This window comes from Onychostruthus taczanowskii, unplaced genomic scaffold, assembly GCF_017590055.1.
Source record: "Onychostruthus taczanowskii isolate IOZ18803 unplaced genomic scaffold, ASM1759005v1 scaffold44, whole genome shotgun sequence".
Lineage (NCBI taxonomy): Eukaryota > Metazoa > Chordata > Aves > Passeriformes > Passeridae > Onychostruthus > Onychostruthus taczanowskii.
Window position 1 is genome coordinate 5,005,265 of NW_024501903.1, and position 12,890 is coordinate 5,018,154.

The window sequence follows — 12,890 nt, forward strand, 5'->3', positions numbered from 1 at the left end:
GGTAATACATGTGCCCTTGTATTACTCTCAATTTCACCACCACCTTATTTTGATTTTAATTAATATAATAATGTAGGTAAGGATGGTGATTGCTTAACAAGAAAAGCAGTAGAGAGTTTGCAACAGCTTCAAGTTGCATAAGAGGAGGTTGAGATTAGATATTAAGAAAAAAGTCTTTGTTGAAAGGGTGATCAAGCCTTGGAACAGGCTGCCAAGGAAAGTAGTGGAATCACTGTGCCTGGAAATGTTCAAAAACCCATTAGGTGGGGTGCTTAGGGACATGGTGGACCTGGCAGTGATGGATTATTGGTTGGACTTGACCACAGAGGTCCAATCTTATTGGTTGTATGAAATTGAAATTGCAGCTAGAAATAAGCATAGGTGGGCAATTTCAAAATGATGCCATACTTGGTTGTGTTTTCTTGTTAAGAAGTAATGTGCTGTGCTTATGATTTATAAAGTAGTGGCCACATAACTTTGTTTGTGATTTTGTGGTCTGGTGTTGAATATAGTCCTGCATAGTAGGAACAGTTAAAACAAGGACTTAGGAATGCTGGAGAAAACAACCCAGTATGACATGGATAGTCTCTAAAACTGTGAGTAGTATGATTAAAACCAGTCAACCAGGATAATGCTAGCATTCATGGTAGAGGGAAAGTTCACCTTGTCTAGGAGGTATGCGTCATGTTATACACTTGTAGAGAATTTGGCAGCAGAGTTCATGAACTAGACCATGTGCCTTTTTGTCCTGTTTCTACTGGCTTCAAGTGCTTTTCCTCTGTCTTGCTTCTGAGTTGTGCTTTTGGCAGAAGCAAGCAGAACAATCTTGTCTATATTTGTGGAAGCAAAGTGTTTTACTCTGAAGTCCTTTAAGAAGAATAAAAAATAAAAATCTTCCATTTCTATTTTTTTTTTCCAAAAGCTATTCAAGTTTTGTCTCAGCTATGCCAGTCTTTCACTGCAGCTGTCAGTGTGATGCCTTTTTTCAAAGCACAGAGTTGGCTCAGCTGAAAGCAGTGCTGAAAGCAGGGTAGGAGGAAGGTTCATGCAGGGAGCAGGAGCTGTAAGTGTGACTGCACAGTACATTGTCAGCTTAATATGATACTTAATGTATAGGTAGGGATTGGGATGGAGAGGAAAGGAAGTGGGGAATGGGGAAAACAGGATTACTCAGTTGACTGCACTCAGTAATATTCACACTTCTGGTGATTGGTTTGGATTTATTTTGCATCTGGGGAAAGCTACTTGGTAAAATGTAATTCAGTGTTCTGGTCAAGATGGTGCAAGAGGTCAAAACACAGAGTTAGGAATAAAGTTGTTATCTTTGAGAAAGCTATTTCTTCTCAACCAGTTTGAAGCCTAGATAAAGACTATATGGATTTGTGTGGGTATACAGATTGAGAGATAAGAGGCAGTGCTATCTCAAAGACACTCTAGGCAGAGGTTCTCAAGAGAATCTAGACATGTTTCTGCATGCCTTTGTTAATTTATGCATAGTTGGGAGTACTGTTGCTGAATCCTGGTTCATAGATTTGTCAATGTTCTATTGGAAGTACAGAGATACCGAGTATCTGTTTTGAGGTTTTGGTGAACCAGTGTGACGTTTTCAAGTCATGTTTTCATAGATGTAGACACATCATTCTGGAAAGTAAAATCTTTAACTCGTTGTTGATACTGATCTTATGTCTTCAGTAATTTCACTGTGGTTACAGGACTGTTTTGCTTCTGTTGACTACTCCATGGCTAGTGCTATATTTAGGGCTCTCTCCAGCGATTGGAAACTGTCTTCTCAACTTTGCATGATTGAAGTCTCCTACTTGAAAGCATGAGCTACAAACAGGGCCCAGCTAATGAAATAATCTCCATTTCCTGCACTTTAATGCAATTTTGCAGCTCAGGAGTTTAGTGTTCTTCAAATCACCATATAGCTGAGAGATGGGAGCAAAATGTTTCCGTTAAATCATATTTCTTATTACAAGTTGTAACAAGAAGCAGTGTCCCACACACACACACAGAATCACATGCCCATATATGAACAGGAGGAACAGAGAAGTGAATGCACTGATGATATTAGTTGTGAGTCCTTGTAGTCACTATGCCCATTTGAAACTATTGTGCTGTGTCTTTTTTCACGCCCATCTGTCTGAAGAGGATAAATCATCAGAAAATCATCTGTTTGATAGTTGAGTGTATTCTTTCCAATCAGTAAAGAACACAGTAAGCACACTGTTGAAATGATCCACTGGCCTGAAAATTAATTCTTTACAGGCTCTGCAACAGGGCCAGTCTAGAAAGGATCACATCATGCAAAGGAGCAGCTTTCAATGCTCAGACTTTTCCTGTGGAAGGGGTGATGGACCAAGTGATAACCCAGGGATCAGGATTAGGAAGCTAACAAATGGAAGCATTCGTGGTGAATGTCCATGGTCTGGGCATCCAGAACATTTTGTCAAGGCTCATGAAGATCAGAGGGAGGTGATTAAAAGGAGGGAGGTCAATTTACAAATGTTTGGATTCTACCTTGTCAACCTACCATCTTTCTGTGATGAGAAATCTGCTAGCTTTGTGGAGGAGGGAAGATCAGTAGACGTCATTTGCCTGAATTTTAGCAAGGCTTTCAGCACAAATTCTCTTTCATAACCAAATGAGAGAGAAACTAAATGAATGGGTTTACTAGAAGATGAGTGGGACACTGGCTAGGGCAGTAGACCCAAAAAGCAGTGGTCACTAGTTCAGAATTCAGTTACTTGTGGTGCTCATACAGTTGATAGAGGTGCTAATGTTGTTTAACGTCTTCATTAATAACCAGAATGATTATATGGAGAGCATTGTCAGAAAGGTTTGAGGCAGCACCAGACTGGGAAGAGCAGATTATACACTGGATTGTTCCTGCTCTTCAGAGGAATATAGGAGAAGGAGAAATGTGCTGAGAGGAACCTCACAAAGTTCAATGAAAACATAAGGAGTTCCCCATGACAGGATAAAACATGGAGCAGTCCCAGCCAGGCACAGTCTGGCTAAGCTGCAGCTTTGTGGAAAGGAGGACAAGTTGCATATGAGTCAGCCATTACAGCAGTGAGGGGGAATGGCAAATTGGACTGCACTACCAGCCTGGGCAGCAGGGTGAGGGACATCTCATCCCCTTGTCACACTGCACCAGGAATACTCTGTCCAATCCCAAGTGTTCCCACATTTGTTTCTGATTTCTTTAGCTTTGCTTCAGGAAAATCTGATATAGGTAAAAGGCTTTGTTCTTCAATAGATTAAAGAGATTTGGGTGAATGCTTTGCAAAATGACTTCTGAAAGTTTTTTGTTATTTTAGTAGATACTGTTTTTTAAGTCATAAGTGGAAAGATGCTTTTATTCTGAAAACTGCAGTCTTTTTTTTTATAGTTGGTAATAGACCAACCAACACAGTAGTAAAAATAAAAAGGAAGTAAAATAAGTAAAATCAATACTGTAAAAAATTGCCAAGCTCATTCTTCCTGTAGCAAAGGTAGCACTTAAGTGTATTGAGCTAAATATTAGTGTTATTATTAAAAGGAAATAATTTGTTTTACCTTCAATGATTATGCAGCTTTAGGCATATTCTATATGCCTAAAGCTAAAAGTATTATAATCATATGGCCTTCAGCTTTTACCTATCACTTCAGTGTGTCCAGTGTTTTGGGACACAATGAGAATAATAGACATATAATATTTTTTCAGATACTAAGCATTTTAATATCAAATAATACCTTACCATTACACTGGCCCATACCATGAAATGCAGACACACCAAATTGTATGCATTGAATTTTAATTCATGGCTTAGACAGTTGTATAGAAATTATGGCATTTATCAGCAGTAGCTTTTGTCCAGTAACATAAAATTTCTTTGAACAGAGTTATCCTTGAATGACTGCACAAAAACTGGGGGCGGGGGGGAAACCCCAAACTGTGTTATTATCATGTTATTTGAATTATTGCAGTAATGTCACATTCCTAATTTGGGTTGGTAACAAGCAAAGGTTTGAAATCCCACAGTAAATATTTGCTGACAGAAGTAGGATCAGTGTTTTCAGCAGTGCTGAGTTCATGCCTACCATGCACAAAGAGACCCTGCAGTCTGTAGGAGTTTAAAGTGCAGTCATTCAGTGACAAATACACAGTGCAAATGAATAGAACTAGTGAGCTGCTGTGCTAAGCATTAGTATTTTCATCAGCCCAGTACAGTGACTGAAGAGTCTTTGCTGCCCAAGTAGGCATGAGAAAGGGTGCCTTCCATCACTTTTTGTGCTACACTGACTACATGTTTCTCCTTCTGAGTCCTTGATTTGTTAACAATCCCATCTTGGCAGTCCTGCCTCAGTTTGACATTTTACTGACGGTGCTTGCCTCTGGCTTATGCGTTCTCACAACTCCGTGGTTTTCTCCAGAGTCTGAGCTAGGTTTATGCTGGGTCACAGCAGAGCTTGGCATTGGGTCAATACCACTCAATACCAGAATGGGAAGAGCAAGAGGTTCAGGTGGTTGGAAACTAGCCTGGATATGAGCTTCATCAAGAAATTAAAGATCGGGTTGGGCAGCTTTGCAGATGCTCAAGTCTTTTTAAACTGGTCTGTATTTCAATCTGAAGCTCAACTGCCAATTATATACCTATGACATAAATGTCACCATATATGTGCTTATGCATATACCTGTGCAGTACTGCTAAGTAATGTAAGTATTACATGTTTCCCCTCTGTAAAGATCAGTTAATCATCTTGTTTCAAACACAAAAGGTGGATTTGTCAGGTAGGGAAGCTGAAACCTTCAACCTCAATATTCTCTAATTGAGTTGAATACATCAGGTTTCTTACATTTCTACAAAAAAAAAAAAAAAAAGAACAGCTGGATGGTATGTATTCAGGATGTGGTCTAAAGCCTGGAGAAACTAAAAAGAAAGGCCACAGTGAGCTGTGGTTTGGAGGCTGAGAATCTATTTCCTTCATCCTTGACTGAGCAGTAGCCACAATTATGTAGTGTTGTATGATTTGAATTCAATTGGAAAATGGGCTTTCAGACATTTAACTTAATGTATAAGCATGGGTATTTCAATATTAATGAATTTCAGGTCTTTAAATTTATTTTCTCTTTTTTTCCCCTTTCAGGCAAGCCCTGCCCCTATAATTGTCAACACAGACACTTTGGACACAATCCCTTATGTAAGTATTAAGAAGTTTTTCTATAAATATGTAGAATTGTTTATTTTCGCACAGAAATTCTGTTTGGTATTGCATAGAAGTTATCTTAGAAACAAATCTTGCAATTAATAATTATTTTATAGTTACACAGTAAATTAGTTTCTAAGAAAATAGAGAATGGCCATTGCACTCAGGTGAATCATAACATATTATATACACACAATTTGTAGCTTATGTTTACTAAAACTAGCCTTTCTTTGAAAAAAAGAAAAATTATTTCATTAAGGCTGTCATCCTTACCAGTGACATGAGTATTTCCTTTTAGAGCCATGCACACCCTGCTAGAGTAATAGAACGATATCTGGATGCACAGTGTATCTTAAAATGGTGCAATATCCCTTCATTGGTCTTTCTGTCCTTCTTTTGTAAATGCAGATTGCTTATTGGTAAATAACAGCTCTAACTAATTGACTTAATATTTTCCTATTAATGTCTCTTCTTTTTTATGACTTCTAGGAAACAGATTATCCTAAAATAAATACATGTTTTAATTAGATTTTTTAAAATCCAGATTTTCTACAAACATTTGATATTATTGTTGTTTAGACTGTAAAATCAACTATAGTTGAAGATAAAGGGCATAGAAAAACACAAAGCAAACACCTCACAGAGAGAGTAACAGGCTTAAATGATTGGAGGAAAGAAAAACAAGTAGCACAAAGCTAGCTAGCCACTACCTAATCTTTCCTCTTGCATCATTTTAGTTCTCTCTTTGTAGCTCCTAATTAATGTGTCTCATCTGTCGTGTTTTGTCCACATCTGTTCCTTATGATACCAATGCATAAGCCTAATTATTTATCTACCTACACCAATCATGTAGCAGGGTTCTGTCTTTCTGAAGGCTGTTGATGAGGAAGTTTAATAGGGGTTGTCCTGTCCAGTTTGTTATTGACAATTCATAAAACTTAGAAATTATGGTGCATAGCACAGGTAAAGATCACAGCCAAGAGCAATTTAGAAGAATGACAGTGCTCTAAAGCAGAAGAGAATTAAGTCCCTTGATGGGAATATGAACTATTGGGAAGGGTGAAAAAGTTAAATAGAATTTCTCTGTTCATTTGCATGCAGCTTTTTTAAAAGGCTTCCTATCATTTCTGTCTCAGTTTTCCATGCTAACATCAAAACCATCTGCTATGGTCTCACTTTCAATAGGTCTGTCTGGCTTTTCTCCCATCTTTTGATGAGACATTTTATGCTTAGTGTTCTCTAGCCTTCCAGAAGGGACTCTGTGAGCCCCGGTTCTCATTTTCAGCACTGGACCTGTGCCCAGGATCCTCTGCAGCTACAGTGTTAGAATTCCTAAATACAGATGCAATTACACTGGTGACAAGATGCTCAATCAATATGATTTATTCCCTTAACACATCCTATCAATACTTACACACTTTTATGCCACTTTTGTACTAGAGTTCCTTTCTCTTAAATAATAAAGAACAAATGACCAAACACAGTCAAGAAAAATGTTAACAGTAGGCTGAGAAGAGCCTGTGGGCTGTTGCAGTCTCTAACATGATGTGAACTGGATAATTAAACAGAAGGTGCTTGCTGTAGCAATAGACAACTTTGCATTAGTCACCTTGCTCTTCGTGGCCTGAGAAGAGTTATTTCTCCTATATATGGGACACAGCAGCACCACCACAGGGGGACATATTTAACGCTAGTCACGAAGAAGCACTTCACCTTGACCTGAGCCTAGGTCACCTGGTCTGCTGAGCCCAGGCCACTGTATTGCCCCACAGAACCTGGGGTCTCTGCTTTACCAATAGGCATTTCCTTCTGCTCATGATTTGTATGCTTGAACAGTCTCTAAAATGAGACACAAAAACAAGCCATGAACAAATGACCTCTTCCTCCAAACTAATATTTGAGGGAATGGGCTGGGAGACCTGTGTTTTCTTTCTTGCTCTCAGGAGTAATGCAGTTTAATTTAGTTTGTTTTCATTTTATAGTTCCTCTGCAAGGGTGATGCTGTAGTCACTGGGCTAGATCCACGTTTGCTTCCATGTGCATCCCCTCCTGGTCCAGGGATCCTTCCCAATACTTATTTAGGGAGAGCATGTAGTGGATTGACTCTGGCCAATAGCCAAACAACCTTCTCACTCCTCTCTGCTGTGGGTCAGGAAGAAAATAGGAGATATAAAAGCAGAAGATAATGAGTTAAATAGGGAAAGCAAGGTAAAGCAAAATAAGAAATTCATTCACTGCTTCCCATCAGCAGGCAGATGTTTAGCAAGGAAAGCAAGGCTTCATCAGGTGTAGCAGTTATTTGGGAAGACAAATACCGTAACCATGAATGTTCTCCCTTGCTCCTCCTTTCTCTGAGCTTTTACTGCAGAACACCATGTGATATGGAATATTCCTTTGGTCATGTGGGGTCATCTCTCCTGGCTAGATCCCCTCCAAACCCTGTACCTGCTTCCAGCCAATGTGCTACTGGGACAGGAAGGGTAAAATTGAAAGGAGAAAAAAGCCTTGATGCTGTGCAAGCTCTCTTCAGCAAAAACCAAAATGCTGGTGTGTTATCAACATTGTTTCACAGTGAATTATTGCTCCACGTAGGCTACTATGGGGAATAAACCGCATTCCAGCAAAACCCCATAAAAACCACATCCCAGCAAAACCAGCCTATAGAATTGTGTGTGTCCTGTAATACAGCCTATAACACAATGGGGTGTTAGGGGAGTTTGGTCTCTCTTTGAAATATTTGGAAATACAGAGACAAATCTTCCAAACTAGATGAGTTAAGTGTATGATAGTGCGGCCATCATCATATGATTTATTTTACAGGAAATATAACTTAGGAGATATGCCCTAAAATATTTTTCCTGGGTGAGGTCAGTTCAGAGAGATAACAGAAAGCTAGATTTAATTATGATTTTGAAACTTGAGCATGTGTCAAACAGCTGCATTTTCAGCACTTTTAGAACTTCCAGACATGCATGGGGGAAGACTCTTAAGTGCCTAGGAACATCTTTGGTGAATGTTTAAGTATCCTTAAAGTTAACTAGGTAGGTATTTGCACTTCTGAAAAGCGCTACTGATTTTTAGTTGCCATAAAATAAACTTCTAACATTCTGAGAAAAAATTACTTTATGGATCAGAGAATCCAAGTTAAATTATTGTATTTTCTGTCCAAAGCTAAAAGGAGCCTTGATGTAAGATACTGATCCTCTCTCAGAACTGTGGAGTGTTTAAACACCCAGAAGTGCTGTTCCTTGGGGCTATAGTGATCTTAGATTCCTGCTATTCATCCCTGATTTTCAGCTCTCATTGCCAAAGTACACTTGGAGTCCAGGAAGACTGGATGGGGAGAACAAGAATTTTTCAGATCCTACTAATTGGGTCATGGTTCTAATGTTTACTTTCTTTTTTTTTTATACTCTGCTTTTCTCTAGTCTTATGTAGTTGTCCTTGAATTCTTTTGATTGAGTTTGCCTTCCACAAATGTGAGCACTGTTTCTAAGTCAACTTGTTGAATAGTATTAAAAGGCAGGGGAATACATAAGCAAATGCTATGTCTCAAGAAAATGTTTGACATATTAATTTCTGACTCTTGGGATTTTCTAAGATACTTTTCATGATAACTAGTTAATGCTGTCCACTGACGTGTTTGCACAAAAGTGCTGCTTAAAAAATGAATTTTTGTTTTATTAATTTTTTTCTTAAATAACAGTAATTTTCATTGCATTTACCATAACAAAATTAATAAATAAATTTTATACCATATAGAAATTATTTCCAAAATTAGGCACTGGAATAAGCCTGGATTTTCAACTTTTGGTGACTCAAAATGGTATTTTTTTCTGTAATTACTAGCCACAACTGATAACCTGATAGATCCCTAAATAAGGTCAGGCTATTTTTAGTGTTGTTACATGCCAGATGAAGATTTCTCATGATTTCATTAGGCTGTTGGCACAACCTGTCATTGTTTCGTTTTGCAGGATGTACCCTCAATGCATTTCCAATTCATTAACGACTCTGCTCATCCTCTCTGCCATCTTCTTCCAAAAATTCCTGAGTGTTTTTGGGAGATACCTCTCACAGTGATGGTCAGCATTCACAAGCACGTTCACATGTCAGCTTTGCAGTGGTCCCTCTGAGAGAAATTTCCTTTGTACAGTTGGTATACAACTGGTAAACTAAGTGATTTGTCCCATTAACCCTCTAATGATTTCAAATCACAGTATTAAACATTTTGCAACTGTTGACATTCTTCAAACCTTTCAACTCAATAGTTGGGGACAAAAAATCATTCTTGGTGGGACTGGTTTCCATCACTTTTTTTAGATGAGATAAAAGAAAAGGCCTTATTCTATTATTCTATTATAACTTGGGCCTGCAGAAAATAACAGAAGAAACAGTTAATTTTGTTTCTAGGTTCAGTGGTTTGAAAGCTTTGGCTCTCCAAGTTTTGGATGTGAGAATAAATTTGATAGGAAGCTTCGATGGTACAAAACAAATTATTCTGTGACATTTTAAACACAATTAAACATTTGTGGGACTTTGTTTGTTCTCTATTCTTTTTCTGTAAATTTTAGATCTCTTTGTATAATGAGACGTATTAATTTAATAACATATGAATCATCTCATTTTCTCTGTTGCACAGAATAGGCCTTATTTATTTATTTTTTTCATTTCCAAAAAGCTGCATAGTTGAGTTAAAAGTAGCTATAAGGCTGTTTTTGCTGCATCACTTACAGAAATTGAAGGGAGCCTTTCTATTCATCTTAGGATAGAATTTTATTTTCTTTTCATCTTAACAAAAAAAATTAGGGAAGTTCACTACTCAAGTAGTGTGGTTGTTCCCTTCCTCCCCCATCTTGTCACAGCAATAAGATCTAAGGAATATGTACTTTATTCGCCTTTTATCCACAGTGAATTCTTGATATTTCTTCAGTTTCACACTGTTCTTTCAAATTATTATTTTTATATTATTTCTGTTTTGAGGTACTGTTATTTTATTATTGGTTTGATTTGCTAACTATACTGCCTATGCTGAGTTCTGTGAAAGATACATGTAAGACATGTCCTGAAGAAGTATTTTTCTAACTATGTTGGTTACGTTTTCATGAGCTGTAATCAAATCTTTGTGTTGTTTTACCCTTGCCTGAGTGTGGCCAGAGAGAGGGCTGTGCAGCTGTTTTGGTGCTTCCTAGCTTAGGGACACTGTGAGCTCAGCCCCTCCTGGAGCAGGGCAGTGTGAGTGCCAGGATGATGCCAAAATGGGGAATTCTGAAAAACTTTCAGCTTTCTTCTCTGCCATTCAGCTAGTGCACCTAGATTTAGCACATAAGAAGGAGGCACATAAAGGCTTAAACAAAGGCTGAAAAGAAGAGTAAATTCTTCCTGTTCTCATGTTGTGGATGGAATCAGGCACTTCACTCTCAACTGAGAAGAAACTATATTGTATTGATATAAGAGAAGTTCAGTGGTTCAGAAGTAGCAGTGGTTTAACAAGAATGAATGGCCAAGTATAGTTGAGCATTTACAGTCAGAATTTTAGGGGGATCTTCCTATTGAGCCATGAGGTTCAGGAAGGACTCCATTCTGTTCCAAACTTCCTTTAGAAGGGAGTCTAGGCACAGCTGGATCCAGGCTGTCTCAGCCATGGCCAATGGTTGATGATGTCTAAAGGACTATGTATTAGTAATCACAGAATCAATTAGGTTGGAAAAGGCCTGTGAGATCATCAAGTCCAACCTTTGACCGAACCACAATGTCAACTAGATCATGGCACTAAGTGCCACATCCAGTCTTTTCCTAAACACCTCCAGGGGCAGTGACTCAACCACCTCCCTGAGCAGCCCATTCCAATGTTTAATCATCCTTCCTGAAAGGTTGCTAAGTTTCACTGTGCTTATTCCCAATTCACTTACCAGCCATCTGATGTAAAAAAGCATCTCATAACCTTGAGAGGCATTTCTACTCAAGGGGAAATCCTGGTCTGCAGCCCACTGCCATGCAGGAGAGCTCAGCAGGCCCTGGGCTGTCTGCTCTTCATGGAGTAAGATGATAAAGTCATAGTCATATTTGCATACTGACTACAGATGCTAGTTTCTTCCAGATTTGCCTTGAGTTGGACATTGACCAGCATTCTGGTTAGCTGGGTGTATTGCCCAAATGTTGTTCTTGGCTATCATGTTGTTATCTATCTCCCTGAAGTCCAGCTGGGGCCAGATTAAACCTTCAGGACCAGATACCTCCATAACTGACCACCACTTAGGGTTATTACTTGAGCAGGAGTTATGATGGAATATAAAAGTCAGGCTGGGGATGGGAGCACATTGCCACACCTGACTGTAAAAAGAATGAGGAAACTTTATGAATTTCTGAGCACAGTGAGTGCTCTAAAGGCTTTTATTGGATAATAAGAATGTAGGTTCATTGTAGACCTAGAAAAGTAAATTGGAAGGGGTAGGTGACCTTATATTTTTACAATAAAGCAAGTGTTTGCATAATGAATGTTAAATGTCATATATGACTGAGCTGGTTTTGGCTGGGGTAGAGTTAAATTTCTTCACAGTGGCTGGTATGAGGCTGTTTTGGATTTGTGCTGAACACATGGTTGGTAATGTAGGGGTAATTTTGTTATTGCTGAGCAGGGCTTACACAGAGCCAAGGCTTTTTGTGCTGCCACACTGGTGAGAGAGTCGGGGGTGGATGGGAGGCTGGGAGGAGGCACAGCCAGGACAGGTGACCCCAAATGACCAAAGGAATATTCCAGGCAGTGTGACATCATGCTCAGTGTATAAAGTGGGGGGAAGAAGGAGGAGCAGAGGGATATTCAGATAATGGTATGTGTCTTCCCAAGTCAAGGTTTCCTAGAGATGGCTGAGCACCTGCCTGCCCATGGGAAGCAGTGAATTATCTCCTTGTTTTGCATTGCTTGTGTGTGGCTTTTGCTTTCCCTATCAAACTGTCTTTGTCTCAGCCCACAATTTTTTTTTACCTTTGACTATTCCACTTCTCTCCCAGTCCTGCTGGTAGTGGGGTGAGCAGTCGTGTGGGTCTTGGCTGCTGGCTGGGATTAAACCACAACAATGACTATGGATATGAGCAAATTTTTGAGGACAGTGTTAACAGAAGACTAAAAAGAAATTTTGATCTAAATGATAGGTTCTGAATTTTTACAAAAGTAGGAAACTCATATAGTTTTGGTTTTTTATTAATATTATATTGAAATATATTAAAATACCATAATGTAGGTATTTTTTTTCCATTGACTTCTCAGAATAAATTGGTCGCTTCTTTCTTAATTAGTTTGATCATAGTCTTGAAAGTCAGATTACACACCTTATTATCTCTAATGACTTATGTTTTTCCAGATTCTTAACCTGCAGTTTTGTTTATTATTTATACTCCTCTTTCAGCCTGTCATTAATGTGCATTGCAATGGAAAAGCTAAAGCTGGTAGAAGTCTGTGCTAGTCTTTTAAAGCTGCGTTGGCTTGGCTTCTCTGTTTTGGCCCTTGAATTGTATCACGGCAATGTTTTTTACCCTGGCAAACACTGCTGTACTCTGCGTGCCATTGTTTCTGCAGTGGGATAAGACATTTTTCTTTTATAACAGTATTATTGACAGGCTTGATTTAAATAATGTTTCTAAAATATGTTGTGATCATTAGTGAAAATGGTTCTACAGAACACAAAACCAATGAACTA

At 38.6% G+C, this 12,890-nt stretch overlaps 1 protein-coding gene across 1 annotated transcript in view; it reads left to right on the plus strand.

Moving 5' to 3' along the window:
- Positions 1 to 12,890, plus strand: part of DLG2 (discs large MAGUK scaffold protein 2) — a 718,789-nt gene that overhangs the window by 326,176 nt on the left and 379,723 nt on the right. Inside the window, exon 4 of the mRNA XM_041414252.1 lies at positions 5,134 to 5,187. Within this exon, the coding sequence (XP_041270186.1) occupies positions 5,134 to 5,187 (54 nt within the window). The remainder of the gene's footprint in view (positions 1 to 5,133; positions 5,188 to 12,890) is intronic.